The sequence below is a fragment of the Erinaceus europaeus genome, chromosome X, assembly GCF_950295315.1.
Source record: "Erinaceus europaeus chromosome X, mEriEur2.1, whole genome shotgun sequence".
NCBI classification, from domain to species: domain Eukaryota; kingdom Metazoa; phylum Chordata; class Mammalia; order Eulipotyphla; family Erinaceidae; genus Erinaceus; species Erinaceus europaeus.
This window is the reverse complement of record NC_080185.1, coordinates 92483827-92504456: the sequence shown is the minus strand read 5'-3', so window position 1 is coordinate 92504456 and position 20630 is coordinate 92483827. Positions and strand designations below refer to the sequence as shown.

Here is a 20630-nt window from a genome sequence, read left to right as displayed (position 1 = left end):
GAAGTATCTGGCTCAGGCTTTGCATCTGGTCCTCTGTCCTGTCAGAGAGCATCAAACCCCATCAGACCCTCCAAAAACAGGAAGAAAAGAAAGACTGGTCTTACATCAGGCATTTCATCTTGTTTCTTTTGAAAATACAAGTACAAACTTAGGGAGGACGATTATAAGGATTAGAGTATCTTTCCCTGCAAAAGAACCAGTGTCCCCTGTGAATCAAACCACGAGTAGTCCCCACTCTGGAAGGGACCCCCAACTGGGGCACTGTCCTGAATGCTCAGTCCTTCTTGTTGACAAAGTCCTCAATGTAGGTGTCCAGTTCCTCGTCCGTGTTGATGTGAATGTCCCCCTGCATCTTCTGCAAATATTGTGCAAGGCCGACCCTCAGCTTCTGCAGCTTGTCCTTGGTCTCTCGGAGCTTCCTCTCAGAGATGTGCAGTTTCTTCTCAAAGTCCTTGGCTTTGCTCTCGTAGGAATCTAAGTGATTCCGGAGATCCGTTTCATACTGCTCGATGTACTCTTCCAGAGGGAATGCTATCAATTCATCTGAGTTCATAGTGCTGAGGTCCTTCTTGGAGATGGGGAAGTTTGGTGGCAGGAAGTAGCCTAAACAATTCTGGATGATCTCCACCAACATTTCGATGGTCTGCTGTTCTGTTCTGGGAGTAGTGGGGTCAGACTTCAAAAGGACATAATCAGATGTTGAGGAGGACTTGTCCAGGACTACAGCCTGTGGGGCCCCTGTGGCCTCCTCCCCCTCCTCCCCCTCCCCTTCCTCCTCCTCCTCTTCTTCCTCCTCCCCTATCGTCTCATCCCCCTCCTCTTCCTCCTCCCCTTCCACCTCCTCCCCCTCTTCTTCCCCCTCCCCTTCCATCTCCTCCCCCTCCTCCCCTTCCTCCTCCTCCTCTTCTTCCTCCTCCCCTATCGTCTCCTCCCCCTCCTCTTCCTCCTCCCCTTCCATCTCCTCCCCCTCTTCTTCCCCCTCCCCTTCCATCTCTTCCCCCTCCCCTTCTTCCTCCTCCCCTTCCTCCTGCTCTTCCTCCTCCTCCTCCTCTCCCTCCTCCTCCTCTTCCTCCTCCTCCCCTTCCCCCTCCTCCCCTTCCCCCTCATCCCTCTCTTCATCCCCCTCTCCTTCCCCCTCCTCCCCCTCACCCCCCTCCTCTTCCCCCTCTCCTTCCTCCCCCTGCCCCTCATTATCCCCTTCCCCTTCCTCCTCCCCCTCCTCCTCTCCCTCCTCCTCTTCTTCCTCTTCCTCTCTACCCTCTTGCTGAGTATCAGGATTGTGACATTCCAGGAAAGGGGGCTTCACTAGCTGCATTTCCCTGCTGTCTTTCACTCCCCAGCAGTCTTTCGAGGTCGTGTCTTTGGGCACATAGTCAGACTTCACCTTCCACAGCATCACATGTTTACTGGCCTCCACAGCCCTGGCTCCGCCTATGTAGCATTCCCTCTTTACAAGTACCTCCCCATGCAGCCCTTCCTCTTGCTCAGAGCTCCTGAGATGAGTAGCATCCTCCTCTCCTGCACTGTCCAAGAGCTCATAGCCATCCTTCTCCTCCTTCACGGCAAACTTTCCCTGCTTGGTTTTCTCCTTCCTCCTCTCGGCCTCTGAGACCGTGAGAGCCCACTTCCATCCTGCAGTAGTTGAAGGGACTCTGCTTGGTGGCTCCGGCTTGGCCTCTTCACAGGCCACAGGGGCAGGGGGCTTTGGGGGGCTGCCGACAACAGATATCTTCTGGGAACACACCCAGGTGTTAGGGTAATCTTTCTCCAAATTAATCAGCGACTTCAGACACAAATCACACTGGTTGGTGCTCGAGATGTCTATGACTCTACAGCGCTTGTAGTGCAGCTCGCTCAACGGGGGCTGGTTCCAGTTGGCAGAGGAGCCCAACTCAACTGAGGACTTAATGATCCCCCACGGGGCAATGGTAATGTCCTCCCAGTTGTGCACTGGGTGCTCACACCTGGCCAGCAGTAGGTGCGGGTACTCCTTGGCATTGACAAAGTCCTGCTTGTTGGGCGCCGGCTCCAGCATTAGGCAGGGCACCTTCACAACGCCAACCACCCCTCCGCATGCCACGCCCCCTTCCAGCCCTGGGCGCGTTTTCTCATACATCTTGATCGGGCAGCTGCGTTTACAGACGAATATACCGTTCAGGTCACGGTGCTCAGTATTCTCCGCAAATAGGAAATTCAACTCCTTAGGCTCTTTGATGGCTTGCTGCTTGGCCTCCTCGAAGCGTTTTTTGATGTTGGCCTCTTGGCGCAGAGTGATGGCAGGGTTCTGCACCACCCTGGAGTATTGGCTGAGGTCTCCGCTAAAGCGCAGCTCTAAGGCTCGAGCGTGGCTCTCTTCCTCCGTGGCCTTCGCTTCAGCAATCCTGACCACACGTTCCGCTTTGTTCACTTCCCACTGCGAGTGGGTCTTGAGCCGGCTTGACGTGTACTTGTACCTCCTGGCCCTGTACGGGCAGCAGGAGAGCCGCGTACTTTGCGCCTTGTACCGGCGGCTTAAGACCCGCATTCTGGGGTTGAAGTCAAGCAGTGTCGCATAGACGCTGCGCAAGGAACGCCTCTAGGGCTTCGAGCGCTCTAGGGCCTTCTCCGTCATCCGAATGTCTCTAGGACTTGAGATTATGTGTAGCTCTGGCTCTCGGTTATCCACGAGTTTGAGGTTGAAAATGATCAGCAGGGTTCCACTGCCCCATGAACCGGGTCAGTCACTCCCTCCTCGTCGTGGGAGAGTACTTGTAGGCGAGTTCTGTTTCCATGGCATTATTTCTGTATGTTGTCTGTGATGCAATCTGGGGCCTGAACATTCTAAGTAGGCGATGGGACTGTTACTTCATCAATGTCTTCCTCCTCGTGAAAGGTCTGAGGGAGGAAGAGGTGGGTGATGTCCTTTCAGCGCCAGCAGCAGTGAGCATAACATGTTTTCAGGCCCACGAAGCTCGGCTGCTCAGGCTCACCCCGGCCTGCCTAGCACCAAAACATTCTTTAGAGATGGAATTGTGAAAGCTTCACACTGGGCACCAGAGGGTGCCCTCAAGGACACTTCTTGTTTGCTTTCTGTATTCCATTTGAAGCGAGCTTTTGTTTATTTCGGACATATCTACAGAGCTAGTGAAAACATTTCTTTTCTAATCGCTACAATTAAATAAAACAGCCGGGAAGTCCCAGAGGACGTGGAGATGATTGCTATGGCAAAGATAGCAGGGAAGAGGTGTGACCATAGAGTAGCAGCTGCCACATCTCGCTCCCCTCATACTAAGTAGAGCCATGAAAACTAATCTGAAAACTCACCAAATTACAACAGGGGTTTAGAAACTCACCAAACCATAGGTGGGCGAGGCCACATGTGGTCAGTGAGTGGATGGCAAAGGGTTAGTAAGGGAGAGACCCTTAGGATTTAAGCTGCTACTTGGAACAAACACATGGTTGAAGGCAGGGTGTTTAAACTCTGGATGTTTAAACTCCGAGTGTTTAAACTCTCAACTCAGAAGCAACAGGATATTGAACTGCCCACAAGGAATCATCAGTGTTTCAGGGAAGAACCTTGGTGAGAAGTAAAACTGGGAAGTCAGCTCAGTCCCCCCACAGCTGGATAAGGAAATGAATTCAGGCCAATTTCCAGAGGTGTGGCCCTTGATGAACGGTAACAACAACAATAAAAATCAGCTGAAAACCCATCAATTTATAAATTAACTTTTAAAGAAACTCACTTAGCCACAAGTGGGTACAGACACATGTGGATTTAAAAAAAGGAGTGAGGGTTGAGCAAGAGATCCCCAGGATCTCTTAGTGCTTAGTGGCAGCTGGCACCGTTTTGGTAGTTTCACACTGGAGCACATTATCAGAGTAACGAAGGCAGGGAACTTTTGGCTCCTTACCCTGTGAACTCAGGGGCTTCAGGATAATGAACTGCCCAGAAGGCTCACCAGGATTTAAGGGAAAAACCTGGTTGAGAATTATGAAAAGAAATAGAAAAGTAGGGCGAGGGTAGATAGCGTAATGATTATGCAAACAGGCTCTCATGCCCCAGACTCCATAGACCCAGGTTCAGTCCCCTATACCATAAACTACAGCTGGATAATGCTCTGGTGAAAAAAAAGTGGAAAAGGACACACAGAAATAGATGAACATTCCTTATTCCTGGATGGGAAGAATAAACATTATTAAGATGGTTGTTCTATCAAAAGTAGTTTACAATCTCAGTGTAATCCCAACGGCATTTTTCAAGTAAATCAGTTTGTTAAAAAATTAGTGTGGAACCACACACACACACACACACACACACACACACACACACACACACACACAATATCACAAATAGACAAAACACTTCTGAACAAAAAGGAAAAAAAATGGAGGTATCATGCTCCAAAACTTCAGTTTATACTTCAATGCAATAGTAATTAAAACAGTGTGATACTGGAATAAAAAGTGAACATTTGGATCAGTGGAACAGAATTAGGAGCCCAGAAATGACCCGACACATATACAGCCACCTGATATATAACAAAGGGGACAGAATGATCCGGGGGGGGGGGTGGTGGCAAAGAAGGTCTCTTCAGTAAGTGGTGCTAGGAAAGTTGGACAGCCACATGTAGAAAACTGAAACTATACACTAACTATACCTAACAATATATTCCATAGTCTAGTAATAATGGATCTTGAGATTTTGTTAAGAAATGTGTCACCCACTTCCTAGCAAAACCTCAAAACCTAGATATAGTCCCGGGCCCATGAGATAGGGCATATATACATGTAGCCATAAGTTAAGGGGAAATATGTACCTTAAAGGAAAAGTGCACAATAGTTTGCAGTGAGTCAATAAATGAAGCAAGTAGGAAGACCTAAAAAGATACCTTTAAAGTACTTAATGAAACAGTTTCCAGCCATTACTTTATTAAACGTTTTGACCCCTTCTTTTATTGTTTGAAAATTCAGTAATTTTCAAAATGATTCTTTTGATAGCATACCATAAATCAAATAGACACTTTTATTCTTTTTAATTCTTTGTGATTCTTTTTTTTCTTTGTTCTTTCTTAAATATTTCATAGTTCCTGTCTTCTAACTCATGGATTATTTCTCCTACTTGATCTATTTTCTTTATATTCTTTATTACATTTAAATCACTTTAGTCATTGGGTGTCGGGTGGTAACGCAGCGGGTTAAGCGCAGGTGGCACAAAGTGCAAGGACTGCCGCAAGGATCCGGGTTTGAGCCCCCGGCTCCCCACCTGCAGGGGAGTCGCTTCACAAGCGGTGAAGCGAGCCTGTAGGTGTCTGTCTTTCTCTCCCCTCTCTGTCTTCCCTGCCTCTCTCCATTTCTCTCTGTCCTATCCAACAAGAACAACATCAACAGCTACAACAATAAAAAACAACAAGGGCAGAAGTCGGGCTGTAGCGCAGCGGGTTAAGCACTGGTGGCACAAAGTGCAATGACCGGTGTAAGGATCCTGGTTCAAGTCCCCTGCTCCCGACCTGCAGGGATGTCGCTTCACAAGCGGTGAAGCAGGTCTGCAGGTGTCTCTCTTTCTCTCCCCCTTTCTGTCTTCCCCTCCTCTCTCCATTTCTCTTTGTCCTATCCAACAACTACAACATCAATAACCACAACCACAACAACAACAACAAAAAGGCAACAAAAGGGAATAAATAAATATTTTTTAAAAAAACACTTCATTCATTGTGTTCTTTAGCTCTCGAATTCCTGTTTGGTTCTTTTGAATATCATCATCATCATCATCATCATTATTATTACTTCCAGGGTTATTGTTGGGTCTTGATGCTGACACTATGAATCCGTTGCTCTTGAAAGCCATTTATTTTTTTCATTTTATTGGATAGGACAGAGAATAATTGAGAAGGGAGGGGAAGGTAGAGAGGGAGAGATAAAGTCAGACACCTGCAGACCTGCTTCACCACTTGTGAAGCCAGCCTCTTACAGGTGGGGATCTGGTGACTAGAACCAGGATGCTTATGCTAGTACTTTCACTTGGTAGTGTAGGCACATAACCCAGTGCACCACTGCCCGCGCCCCTTGAAAATTATTTTTAATAGTTTGTCAGACTTCTTCTTCTTCTCTACCTTTTGATGTTAAGGCATCATGAGGATTTCATACTTAATTCCGCCGTTCCTGTTGGATTGATTTTTTTCCAGATAGAAGGTGACAGAGAGGGAAAGGGAAAGAAAGATATAGAGATTTCTCCACTCTTGTGAGACATCTCTGCTTCATTGTTATGCTTCCACTTCACTCTGTTCCTCTACCACTGTGAGGGGCCTGAACTTGGGACCTTGTATATGGTTAAGTATGAGCTCTACCAGGTGAACTATCTAGCAGGCCTTCTTCCTCTTTATTCCCTTTCCACTTACTTCTTCTTATCCTCCTCCTCCTCTTTCACCTCTTTCTTCTCCCCTTTTCTACCACTGTATCACCTCCTGGGCAATTCTTTGTTAAACTTCTTAATTTGTTCATGTATTCTTTATGACTTTTTTTAACTGACGTTCAGTGGTTTCTTATAGTCTGTTGAGTTCTCATGAAAAGCTATGATACAATCTTTATTGGGTAAATCACAAATATTCACAACTTAGGATGGGTTATTGGAAGTTCTTGTCTTTCTTCAGAGGTGTTGTAGTTCCTTGATTTTTTTTCATGTTCCTTGAAGTATTGCATTGCAACTTAGCATTTGAAGTACTAACTGCATTCTGCAGAGAGATAGCTTCTATTATCCTTGCTAAGGATTCCAAGGCTGGTACACTGCTCCATCTCTTTTGCTTCCTTTTGCGGCAAGATTATGAAGGTTGGTTACTTTCTCTCCATCCTGCAGAGTACCTGACTGAGCTCTGATATTAATAGCTTCTTTTTCTTTTCCAAAGGTGGAACTCAATTTCAAATTGTTATCTTTCTTTTCATTATTTAAATGGACATTATTTATTTGACAGAGACAGCCAGAAATTGAGAGGAAGGGGGATATAGAGAGGGAGAAACAGGGAGACACGTGAAGCACTTGCCTCCTGACTCTTTCCTCCTGCAGGTAGGAACTGGGGGTGGGGGTTGAACCCAGGTCCTTGCACATTGTAACGTGTGTGCTCAGACAGGTGCGCCACCTCAGGCCCCTAAAACTGTGATCTCTTCCTGGCACAGAGTTGGGTAGTTTTCTGCACATGACATTAGTCATATGCTAAAGCTTGCTATCTTTTTTAATAATAAAAAAACCCTTAAAACTATTTTGGTTATTTTAAAGAGAGAGAGAGAGAGAAGGAGAGAGGGAGAGAGGTAGAGAGGGAGAGAGGGAAAGAGGAAGAGAGAGAGAGAGAGAAAGAGAGAGAGACAGAGAGGGAGAGAGAACAAAAAGCACTCTTAGCTCTGGTTTATGTTAGTACAGGGGATTGGATTTGGAACTTCAGAGCCTCAATCATGAGGGTTTCTGGCAGAACAAGGACAAGCCTTTTGAAACGTGAAATGTCATAAAAATCTGAGAAATTCAAACTAACAGACTTAAAAATCCCCCTTTAAATAATTTCATGTAGTGACTACATCTGTGCATTTTTAATTTAAAAATATTTTATTTATTGGACAGAGACAGACAAAAATTGGCAAGGAACAGGGAGATAAAGAAAGAAACAGACATCTACTGCACTGCTGCACAGCTCATGAAGCTTTCCCCCTGAAGTTGGAGACCAGGGGCTTGAACCTTGGTCCTTGCTCATTGTACTATTTGCACTCTACTAGGTGTGTCACGACCTGGCCCCTCTTCTCTCCATCTCTCTCTCTCTCTGATGGTATATATCATATCTCTTTCTCATAAGCACATTAAAAATTGGAAGTAAAAGAAACAACAAAAGAGCACTGAGTGTGATTTTATTTCTATGCAATATCTAGATCTGGCAAACCTCAAAAGGCAGGAAGTATATTGGTGGTTGTCTAGGACTGAGAGGGTACAACAGGATGGGAGTGTGATAACCCAAGGTGCCTGGAGCCCAGCACAGGACAATCCTAATTAGACTTTAAGACAAAGCACTCCAGAAACAGCTGGGAGATTTGTGTGGTTGCACACCTGGTTAAATGCTCATGTTACGAGGTGCAAGGACCTGGCTTCAAGCTCTTGGTCCCCACCTGTGTGTGTGTGTGTGTGTGTGTGTGTGTGTGTGTGTGTGTGTGTGGTGTGTGGTGGTGTGTGTGGGGCTTAATGAGTGGTGAAGCAGTGATGCAGGTATCTTTCTTCTCTTGCTCTTTTATATCTTTCTCCCCTATCAAGTTCTCTCTATTCAGTAAAAGAAGAAGACAAAGAAGAAGAAGGAGAAGAAGAAGGAGGAGGAGGAGGGGGAGGAGGAGGAGAAGTAGAAGAAGAAGGAGGAGGAGGAGGAGGAGGAGGAGGAGGAGGGGAAGGGGAAGGAGAAGGAAAGAAAAGAGAAGAGAAGAGAAGAAAAGAAAAGAAAAGAAAAGAAAAGAAAAGAAAGGAAAGGAAAAATGGCCACTTGAAGCCAAGATACTATTCCCTTTTCCATCTCCTCAGACCTAGGAATCTACCCAGCCACTCCATTTCAGTCCCAAAGCTTTCTCAGTCCATCCATCCTAAGACTTATTGGCCCCAGATCCTCATTCCTCCAAAGTCCAGGTCCCCCAGCCCCTCCTTCTTTAGGACCCAGGGATGCCCTAGTTCATCTTTCCTCAGACCCAGGGTCCAGGTTTCCCTGATTCTCCTCCATCAGACCTACGGATCTCCCCAGACCCTCTTCCCTCAGACACAGGCATCCAGGCTTCCGTTCCAATTTTCCTAGATTTGAAGTGCTGGTTTGTTTCTCAGCCCTCTGCACACCATCTACTCTTACGAACTTAAGGATGCTATTTCTGATTTATTGGGATCCAATATATGTCTTTTTAAAATTTTTATTTATTTATTTATTTTCCCTTTTGTTGCCCTTGTTGTTTAACATTGTTGTGGTTATTGATGTCATTGTTGTTGGATAGGACAGATAGAAATGGAGAGGGGAGGGGAACACAGAGAGGGGGAGAGAAAGATAGACACCTGCAGACCTACTTCACCACTTGTGAAGCGACTCCCCTGCAAGTGGGGAGCCAGGGGCTCGAACCAGGATACTTCTGCCGGTCCTTGCGCTTTGCGCCATGTGCGCTTAACCTGCTGTGCCACCGCCCGACTCCCTATTTTTATTTTTTTAAGCCGAAGCTTAATCTTGTTGCCAACATAGGGGGCATGCACAGGCAGTCAGTCAAAGTAGGGGGTGTGTCAATGAGGTTCAAGGAATGCTGGGGTTATCTGTGGGTCAGATGGGGAGATTTCTGGGTGAGGTATCGTCAGTGACACAGAGGCAGGCATCCTTGATGGAGTTCACAACCCATTTAACCCAATCTGTCTCTCTGAAATGCTCTCCAAGAGTCTTCCTTGCCACTCTGCGGGCTTATTCCTGCCCCCAGTCTTTTTTAACTTGCAAAATTTATTAATTAATTTTATTTGATAGGACAGAGAGAAATTGAGAGGGCATGGAAGGAAGAGGGAGAAAGGGAGACACCTGCAGCACTGCTTCACTGCTTGTGAAGCCTCCTGCAGGTGGGGACTGGGTCCTTGAACTTGTATCCTTGTGCAAGGCAATATGTGCACTTGACAGGATTTGCCACTGCATGACCCCTGCCATCTTGTGGGTCACTGTTCAGTAGTCTGAGTGGGGTGAGAGAGAAAGGAGTCTCTTTGGCACTATCTCACACAGCTGGAGAATCTGGCTGCACTCTTATATATATGATCTCACTTTCTCCCACAGGAGAGACTTTTATTTATTTTTCTTTTCAAATTATTTTAATTTTATTAGTGACTTAATATTGACTTATAAAATTATAAGACAACAGGGGTATAATTCCACACTGTTCTCACCACCAGAGCTCTGTATCCCCATTCCCTCCATTGGAAGCTACAGTAATTCTCCCAAAGTTGCAGGTATGGGTTGATTATTATTTCTATAACTATCTGTCTATGTTTGTATATATTTGCCCATTTCTTTTCTATGGTTCTGCCTTCTTTTCCTTTCCTAGTCACACCTACTGCTATTACTATTTCTGACTGCCCTTTTTTCCCTCTTCTCTCTGGTTCCTGAAGAAGTTAGAGTTAAAAGACTCCTGGTCATCTTCCCCTTATCATTTCTCCCCCTCCAGGAGTATGGATCAAAAAGAAAAAATTTAGGTGTAAAAAGTGAGAGTTCTGGTTTCTATAATTGTTTCTATGCTGGACATGGGTGTTGGCAGGTTGATCCATATCCCCATCCTGTTTCTACCTTTCCCTAGTGGGGTAGGACTCTGAAGAGGTGAGGCTCCAGGACACATTCATGACATTGTCTGCCCATGGAAGTCAGCATGGAATCATGATAACATCTGTAACTTGGCGGCTGATAGGCAGTAAGATATAAAGCAGGACAAAATGATTAATGAACAGGAACCAAAAAGTAAGAATAGAGCAGATGAGAGTAGGGATCTCAGAGTAAAAAAAATCTGGGAAGTCTATTTTAGGTATGTTCCTAGGGAATCCATGACTTTTGTAGTTTTTGTTTGAGTTTGATACCTAACATGGAGTTGGACAAAAAGATTGTTGGAGAAGATGAAGTTAGAGTTGAGAACAGGACTAGAGAACTGGATTAAGGCAGAGAGTAGCTCCCAAACTTGAAGAAAATCTATGAATAAAATTAACCATTTACCCTATCAATCTGATCTAGGAGCCGTATTTATTTACATTTAGCACAGGAGACTGTGTAATCTCTGAATCCCTGTCAGCCTAAGCTAGCGGTTTATGGTCACAGCTGGGAACATTCGAGGCGAACCTGCACCCATTTCAGGACCTATCTTCCTCAAGTGGCTAGGTAGAATGACCCAGCCTTCCTTCAGAGAGCAGGGAAGTTCTTACTATTACTACTTTATAAGGAGGACAAGTTCACAGGAGCGATTAAAAATATTTATTAATGACTCAATATTAATTTATAAAATTACATGTCAACAGGGATATAATTCCACACCGTTCCCACCACCAGAGCTCTGAACCCCTGATCCCTCCATTGCAGTCCACCATGGTTCTTCCAAGGTTGCAGACATGGGTTAAACATCATCTCTACAACTATCTGTCTACATTTGTACATAATTGCCCGCCTTTTCCTTCCAGGTCCATTCCTCTCTTCCCCTCCAAGCTACACATGACCCTATTACTTCAAGCAAATATCTTTCCCCTTTACTTCCTCTGTCTCTGGGACCTGACAGAGCTGGAGTTCAGAGCCCTCTTATCCTCTTCCTTTTATTTATTTATATTATTTTTTTGTGACTAAAGAGTCATTGTTAATGTATGCCAGTCTCTTGACCTTACTCAGCTTTTGCAGACCTTACTTTGATGAGGTTAGCTTTGGAGTGAGTGAGAGAACTGTAATAGGAAGTAGGTGAGGAGGGTATCTAAGTCTAAGTAGCCACCATTTCATTATGAACTTTACACTGACTCACTACAGACTATTGTGTATTTTTGCTTTCAGGTATATATATTGCCCTAATTTATGGATACAGGTGAACATGTGCTCTATCTTACGGGGCCTTGTCTATATCTAGGTTTTGGGATTTTGTTAGGAAGTGAACCTCCTGGAATGGAATTTGAGAATACTATGAAAGGAAAAGTCTCACCCAAGTAATGAGGGTGAATGGTTGACATTCTACACCTGAAGTCTCTGGACACAGTCTGAAGTGAAGCATGCTGAGTTGGTACTCCTTGCTTGATTAGGTTGGGATCAGCGGATGCAATATCATTTGGTATGAATTGAGAGAAGCATGCAGGAAAGTGAACCCCACCCTAGAGGTTCCAGGACTGGGGGAAATATAGGCTCTAAAGAAGAAGCGGGAGGTTCCTGTTGTCTTAGGGTTTAAGAAGACAATAGATAGTCATTGCTATAATCACATTATTTGGCAACTGGGTTAACTTTGAAATATCCCTTTGTTAGGATTTGCTGTATAATACCCAACATCACCATAATTTGACATTATTTATATATAGCTGTGCCACCGGTTGCTTCTGTTCTCCCTGGTCTAAGCTTTAAAAAATTTTTTAAAAAATTTATTTAAAAAAGGAGACATTAACAAAACCCATGGATAAGAGGGGTACAACTCCACACAATTCCCACCACCAGAACTCCGTATCCCATCCCCTCCCCTGATAGCTTTCCTATTCTTTATCCCTCTGGGAGTATGGACCCAAGGTCAGTGTGGGATGCAGAAGGGGAAGGTCTGGCTTCTGTAATTGCTTCCCCGCTGAAAATGGGCGTTGACTGGTTGTTCCATACTCCCAGCCTGCCTCTCTCTTTCCCTAGTAGGGTGGGGCTCTGGGGAAGAGGAGCTGCAGGACACATTGGTGGGGTCATCTGTCCAGGTAAGTCCGGTTGGCCTTATGCTAGCATTTGGAACCTGGTGGCTGAAAAGAGACTTAACATACAAAGCCAAACAAATTGTTGAACAATCATGGACCTAAAGGCTGGAATAGTGCTTTTAAGAGAGTCAACATATCAAAGACTCAGCCTATGTATTTAAAAGACTCAGTCTGTGTTTTAAAAAGTTTGAGACATTCAATCAGTTTCCCCCTCTCATATTAATTAAATAGTGATTTATATGACTACAAATTGATAGGAGTGTACATAAACACCATTCCCACCACCAAAAGACTGTGTCCCATCCCAACCCCCTCCCCCCCACCCCATGAAGCTGAACATGCACCCTCACCCTCTTCCTCTTATTACTCCCCCCCCCCCACACAGGAGTATGGATCAGAGTTGTTTTTGGAGTGCAGAAGGTAGGAGTTCTGGCTTCTGTAACTGCCACAGGAGAGATTTTTCTTGGCCCTAAATTGTGAGATCCTGGGCCAGGAGTAATTGGGCACAGTCAAGTTTTTCCTCTGACCTCCCCAATGCATCAAAACTTGTATTTTTTTGGTATTCTGGAACTTCTTCACTGGAAACCTGGACTTCCACAAAGGTCTTGACATTTGTGGATGACCATCTAAGACAATGTTTTTCCAGAGGCTTCCAGAATGTGGTGGAGAGGGACTGAAGCTGAACCATGGGTTCCTCAGTCAGGACTTAGCTTTACTGCCCCAAGTACAGGTGGGCTACATTGCTCTGTGTTGCTTGATATATGGTGGTGGAGCTCACAGCTCCCACAAAGACATTTTTGTTTGTTGGATGGATGTCAGATGGCTGTTGTTGAGTAGGGGGACATGAAAGAGGAATATTTTATTCAGTCATAATGCTGTCATCACTCACTAAATTTTGGCTTTACTTTCAGCCTTAGAGATAATTTGGATTTGAGAGCTTGTTAATTCTAGTTTCTGTTGCCTGCAACTTTTATAGGCATGCCTTCATATATTGATAAAGAGTATAGAAATATGGAAAAAGTACAAGGCTGAATGTAGAACCCTTGGCAACATGTTCAAATCATAGTTCCGGGGACCAGGTGGCATCTTACCCAGTAGAGCACACACCTTATCATGAGTGAAGGACCCAGGACAAGCCCCCTTTCCCACCTGCAGAGGGGAAACGTTATGAGTGTTCAAGCATTGCTGCAAGTTTCTCTCCTCCCCATTTCTTTCCCCCTCTCCATCTTTCTGTCTCTCATACCCTATAAAATAAAAAGAAAGAGAAAGAAGGAAGGAAAATAATTAAATGAAGAAAGGAAGAGTGAAAGAGGCAAAGGAAGCAAAAATGACTGCTGGGAACTATAGAGCCATGCAGAGATCTAGTCTCAGTAGTCAACACTATTGGCCAAAAATAAATAAAATAAAAAATAAAATTCTAGGTTCAGAGTGTTTTCATAAAATATTTACTGTTCTTTTTATGACCCCAAGGCATTATTTTAGGTTTGCTAGGTTAACTCAGCAATGGAGGGATCAAGAGCCCAGGGAAAGAGGTCACAGGCCGAACAGTAGCAGGTTGTTATAGAAAGAAGGACTCAGCTTTTAAGATACTGTGAAGAGAAATAGGCAAGGTTACCAGTTGTCCCAATTTGCCCAGGGCTGGCTTAGTTAAAACCAAGTCCTGATGTTCTTGTATTCCAGGCAACTTATTTATCTTTGGAAAACTTGAATGGCTGACTGCATTAGCCTTGGTAAACTTTCCGTATGAAGTATGTGAGGTGGGCTCTCCGGTGTGCCAACTGGCTATTAATTAGAAGACAATCTTATAAGTGATAGGACTTGGAAAACACCTGGGAGGCACAACTGTAGGTTATCCATTAACATTTTTCTTTCCTACCTTGACTTTAACCTTTTCTCATGACACTAAATATACTTCTTTTTAAAAAAATCATTCATTGAGTATGGATCGACCTGTCAACACCCATGTTCAGCGGGGAAGCAATTACAGAAGCCAGACCATCCACCTTCTGCATCCCACAATGACCTTGGGTCCATACTCCCAGAGGGTTAAAGAATAGGAAAGCTATCAGGGGAGGGGATGGGATACGGAGTTCTGGTGGTGGGAATCGTGTAGAGTTTGTACCCCTCTTATCCTATGGTTTTGTCAATGTTTCATTTTTATAAATAAATAAAAAAATAAAGTCTGCCTTGCCAGCTGAAAAAAATCATTTATTTATTTATTATTGAATAGAGAAAGAGAAATTGAGAAGAAAGGGGGAGATAGAGAGGGAGAGAGATAGAGAGACACCCGAAGACCTGTTTTACCACTCATGAAGCTTTCCCCCTGCAAGTGGGGACCAGGAGCTTGAACTCAGGTCCTTGTGAACTGTCATGTGGGCACTTAGCCAGGTGCACTACTGCCTGGCCCCTCACTAAATATACTTTTATGAGACCAATTTTAAGTACTACATTCCATTATATAGATGTAGCACAATTTGGGGTAAACAGTTAATTGTATTTATAGATTTTTTTTTTAAGTTTGGGAGCAACTCTCTGCCCTCATTCAACTCTCTAGTCCTTTTCTCAACTCTGACATCATCTTCCCAGACTATATTTTTAGTCCACCTCCACGTAAGCTATCAAGCTCAAGCAAAAATTACCAAAGTCCTGGGCCCCTAGGAACATACTTAAAGTAGATTTTCTAGCTTCTTTCTACCCCAAGATACCTATTCTCATATGCTCTATTGTTACATTTTGGTTCCTGTTTATTAAAAATGTGTCCTGCTTCATATCTTTACATCTTACTGTTTCTCAGCCACCAAGTTGCAGATGCTACTGTGATTTTTATCCTGATTTACCTGGGCAGATGACCTTGTCAACATGTCCTAGAACCTCACCTCTTCAGAGCCATACTCCACTAGGGAAAGACAGAAACAGGCTAGAGGTATGGATTGACCTGCCGATGTCCATGTCCAGTGCAGAAATAATTATAGAAGCCAGAAATCCCATCTTCTGCATCCCATAAAGAATTTTGATCCATATTCCCAAAAGGGGAGAAGTGTTAGGGGAAGATGACCACAGGGCTCTGAACTCCATTAAGATCCAGAGAGAAAAGAGGGTAAAAGGAAGAACATTTGGAATAATTGGAAGTAGTAATAGGTGTAGGTATAACTTGGAAAGGAAGAGGAGACAGGACTACAGGGAAAATGGGCAAACATATATAAATATAGATAGATAGTTATAGAAGTAATAGTCACCCCATATCTGTGATATTGGGAGAATTCCTGCAGTTTTCAATGGAAGGAAGGGGGACACAGATCTCTGGTGGTGGGAACAATGTGAACTTATACTCCTGTTATATCATAATTTCATAAATCAATATTAAACCACTAATAAAATAAAACATTGCATATTGTTTTTTTCATATTGTTATCTTTTACCTCCTTACTCGTTTTACTTAACACGGTCACTTCCAGTTCCTTCCATTTTGTATCATATGATACAAAGAACACCTTTCCTAGTTGCAGAGTAGTATTCCATTGAGTAAATATAAATAGCCCACAACTCCTTTATCTAGTGACATTTAGGTTGATCCCATATTTTGTCTATTATGAATAGTGTAGTTATGACAGCTACTAAATGGCTTGGCTCATGAGGAAGAGGAATAGATATGAGTAAAGAAAATGAATTTATAAATAGATAGTAACCAAGCTGTTTATTAGACTTTGTGAGAACTATAGTGGTTGTGGTGTGTGTGGCATAGAACAGTGGTGGTGGGTGTTGTAATTTACACACACACACACACACACACACACACACACACACACACACACACACACACACACTGATCTGAAGTTACAAACCTGAAATTATTCAATTTTGTAAATCACAGTTGAGTCACTGATAATAAAAATTACCAAAGAAAAAAAAAACCTTACTGTCAACATTTTGGTTGATAGTGGGTAGGATTTTAACTACTGAGAAATCCCCCAAATTATGAAAAACAACATTTTTTCCCTCAGTTGTAAAGTGCCACAAGTCTTAAGATCCAATATTAATTTAAAGAGTTTTTAGAGAAAAAAATGTGTAAGAAACACTAAGTTTCAATCAAAATGTGATTCTAGCATAAATTGATTCTTACAATTTTTCAGTTTGGACTACTTTTAAGAAACATGACCAAAATTTTAACTATGTCTTTCACATTCACAGTCTTAAGAATTTCCTGAATTGCTCTTCTCAAGCTTTCCAAGTGACTTGCTGATTTTTATAATGTTTTCATGATTCCTCACATTTTGGTCACATTTAATTTCATGAGATGGCAGATCTAGCTAAGGTAAAATTCTTGGTCTGTAAGTTCAGATGTGCAAAACACATAGCCTTCCATTTTATAACTTAATTGTTATTTGGGGGCTTCTGTTCTGGTTTGGTGGGGGAATACTACAATGTTTCTTTCTTGAATAGTTTCCTTCTCTTCTGGAATTTAATTTTGACACTGGGGGATTCACACCATATGCCGTCACCAGATGGGGGCTGTTTGGTGCCACTGTTCCATTTCCATATGGCCTGTCATGTCTGCTTCATAATCTCTTCAGATTCCACTGGAAACATATACTTCACCCTGTAAGGTTGTCCATCATGTTTTTACATGTACTTTGAGTGTTGTTTTTCTTTGACTGTGATGCAACCTTACTCTGTATTCTAGTCCAGTCAGAAAGTGGATCCTAGATTTCCTCCTCCCTTAGGCTATATTTCCCCTAACTTCTCCCTCTCTCCTTTCTTCCCTCCCTCCCGCCCTCCCTTCCTTCCTTCCTTCCTTTCTCTGTTGTTAAAATTCGGAGGCTCCAGCTGGCCGGACTAGCTTCATGGGCGGGTAACAGAGACGACCAGAGACATACGGCTGGGCAGGGAAGCTGTATTTCTTTATTCAAGAACAATGATTTATAAACTAAGGCAAACTAATCACCAAACAGAACTCTGCTGCCTCTTTCCCCCGCGGCGGCGCCAAGCACTCTCGAACTCTGCAACTCTGGAACTCTCTCGGGGTTCCTTGGGGCGGGGACAAGCGGGCCCGGAAACTAGCAGGACTGAACCAATTTTCTTGGCAGGGGGAGAGCTAGAACAACCCAATGTAAAGCATACAACAATTCCCCATTTTCTTTTTAACTAAATGACCACAGTATCAGGGGTGTGGGGTGGACAGAAACCTCTATCATACAGGCATTTTTAAAAAAGAAACTGGCACAAACATGGAGAAACATGTAAGCAAGTAACAAGAACCAGTGTGCTGCCAAGGGAAAGCCTGAGGGGGCCATCTTTTTGTCTCTGTGGGCAAAACTTTATCAGCTTAAAAAAATATTTCTTGCCTCTGGGGGGCGTACTTGTCTCGACGGGCATTTGTATGGGGGCGGGGAACGGCCTAGAGTCCCAAAGGCAGCTGGCTGCAATTTACTTACTATGAAACAAAACTTGTTATTAGCATAACCACAGCACAATATAAAATTTCTAATAGAGAAGGAATTTGAGACTTTTACATATCAACAACGTCTTTTTAACCTTTTGTTACACTCATTCAACATGGAGACACACCCTAGGTGTGCGCAGGAAAGAAAACCTTAGGCATGAGAATAATTAGCATAGCCATTGTGTAATCTACCATTTCTAATAGAGAAGGTAATCGAGAGTTTTACATATCAACAAGTCTATTTAACCTTTTGTTATACCCATTCAAGATGGAGACACACCCTAGGTGTGCACAGGTCTTTAGACCAACTTAGTTAAAATATATTGATTGTTAACTAATTTTTACCTCAGACTTTAAATGTAAGTTAATTTTATCTTTATGAGAATTACGTTGAAAACCTTTTTCATTTAACTTTGAATAGTAAGAATTTAGCCTTAAAGTTACTGTTTACCAAACTTTAAACATACACATAAACATGGTCATTAATACACAAGGAGAGAAACCTTTGTTATGAAGACATGTCATTTTAAACACGAATTTAAATCTGTACTGTCTTAGTTGTTGGGGGGGCTCATCATCTGGAGGTGGCCTCCTGCACAGCTCCACTTCTAGGAATTGCAGGTTGTGATCTCTTTACAAATCTCTGTGTACTCCAGCTTGTCTGCCTTCAGACCCAAGCTGGAGATCTCGGCCAGGATGTCCAGTTTCGGCAGGGAGCCCGGGGTGTCCGGGAGGTCCGGGATCGTTCCAGAATTCATAGCACGAGGGCAGGCGGGCCAGCCTTGTAGAAGGCGTGGGCCAAGGTGCCCAGGGCTGGTGGCCATGATAGGCTGCCGCGGCCCTGCTCCATGGCCCTGTCATATCTGCTGCCCTGCTTGCAGTGGCTGAGCAGTGTGGAGGGATCACGTGTCCAGTGTCCTGCGCCATGCGGTGGAGAGCCGGCTTTTGTGGGCTGGCCTCGGGCTCTTGCGTGTTGGCATCAGGCTCTTGCGTGTTGGCATCAGGCTCTTGCATGTTGGCATCGGGCTCTAGTGTGTTGGCATCGGGCTCCTGTGTGGTGGCATCGGGCTCCTGCGTGCTGGCATCGGCCTCTTGCGGGCTGCGTGGCTGCGTGGGCATGGCGCGTGGGGGTTGTCTGGGCGCAGGTGGAAAAGGCAGCTCCGCGCCTTGCCTCTTGCCCGCTGGCTCTTCGCAACTCTTCTGGCTGTTTTGAGTGCGCCCGAGCGAGTGGAAACCACAGAGTGGTCCAGAGATAAATGTTCCAGAAACAGCAAAAGAGTCTCCTGAAGAAAGGGCAGAGGCCTTTGGAGATCTCTTCACAAGCAGAAGAGAAAGCCATAGTACATAGGTAGCCAAATTGTCTTCACTTATCTGAGAAATGCGCAGGTCAGGTCCACGTGGGTGCCATTTGTTGTTAAAATTCGGAGGCTCCAGCTGGCCAGGCTAGAGACATACGGCTGGGCAGGGAAGCTGTATTTCTTTATTCAAGAACAACGATTTATAAACTAAGACAAACTAATCACCAAACAGAACTCTGCTGCCTCTTTCCCCCGTGGCGGCGCCAAGCACTCTCAAACTCTGCAACTCTGGAACTCTCTCGGGGTTCCTTGGGGCGGGGACAAGCAGGCCCGCGAAACTTGCAGGACTGAACCAATTTTCTTGGCAGGGGGAGAGCTAGAACAACCCAATGTAAAGCATACAACATTTCTCCCTCCCTCTTTTCTCTCTTTCTTCTTGTTGTCCCACTCCTAAATCTTCCCCCCTGTAGGTGCTCCCATGTGGTGGCTCAGGGGCTTAGCCAGGGTATTTGTTCATGAAAATGTGTGACTCTACCATCACCTGTATTTGTTTTCTGACTGGTCTTATTCATCCTCAAGAATAGGAGAAAGAGACCAAATTTGCTTTAATGTTTGCATTAGCTGGGGCAGAGAATGCACAGGAAGAGGGTAATACAGGTTACTGTCTCCAGAAGGTGTTTTTGTTTGTTTGTTTGGTTTTTGCTTTTGCAACACAAGGTACTGCCGGTTTTGCCTGCATGTACTCTTTGTTTGGAACTATAGTTTCATTTTAAACCCAAACTGAATTATTTGTCACCAAACACTGAATACCTTTTCTTAAATCATTAATAACAATACTAATACAAAATGTCAACCAGACCCTGCCACATATTTTTCTTTTTTAGATCTTGGAAATATGCATCAAGAATTCAGAGCATGGGGGTCGGGCGGTGACACAGTGGGTTAACCGCATGTGGCGCAAAGTGCAAGGACTGGCGTAAGGATCCCAGTTCGAGCCCCCGGCTCCCCACTGGCAGGGGAGTCGCTTCACAGGCAGTGAAGCAGGTCTGCAGGTGTCTATCTTTCTCTCCCCCTCTGTCTTCCCCTCCTCTCTCCATTTCTCTCTGTCCTATCCAACAATGAACAACATCAACAATGGCAATAATAATAACCAAAACGAGGCTACAACAACAAGGGCAACAAAGGGGGGGAAATGGCCTCCAGGAGCGATGGATTCATGGTGCAGGCACCGAGCCCAGCAATCACCCTGGAGGAAAAAAAAATTCAGAGCAGTTTTTAGCATTTGCTGACTCATCCTAGTAAAAACTAGGAATATGAAGTCAATATACAGTTGCAATGACACTCCTCAGATGATCTGTTCCCTTCTACATGTTGCCAAATTCTCAATCATATGCAGCAAGGATCTCATTATAACTCCTTCAGTTAAGGTTTCTTTACACCTTAAATGTAAGGTGTTTTTTTTTTTCTTTTCCCCTTTTGTTTTATCGTTGTT

At 44.2% G+C, this 20630-nt stretch overlaps 1 protein-coding gene across 1 annotated transcript in view; it reads right to left on the bottom strand.

The window, feature by feature from the left end:
- Window positions 1–108: 108 nt before the first annotated feature.
- Window positions 109–20630, bottom strand: part of LOC132535755 (ATPase MORC2-like) — a 30730-nt gene continuing 10208 nt past the window's right edge. Inside the window, 5 exon segments of the mRNA XM_060182674.1 lie at window positions 109–768; window positions 1258–2705; window positions 2707–2777; window positions 2779–2901; window positions 3823–3957. Of these exon segments, the coding sequence (XP_060038657.1) occupies window positions 275–768; window positions 1258–2705; window positions 2707–2777; window positions 2779–2901; window positions 3823–3957 (2271 nt within the window). The 3' untranslated portion in view covers window positions 109–274.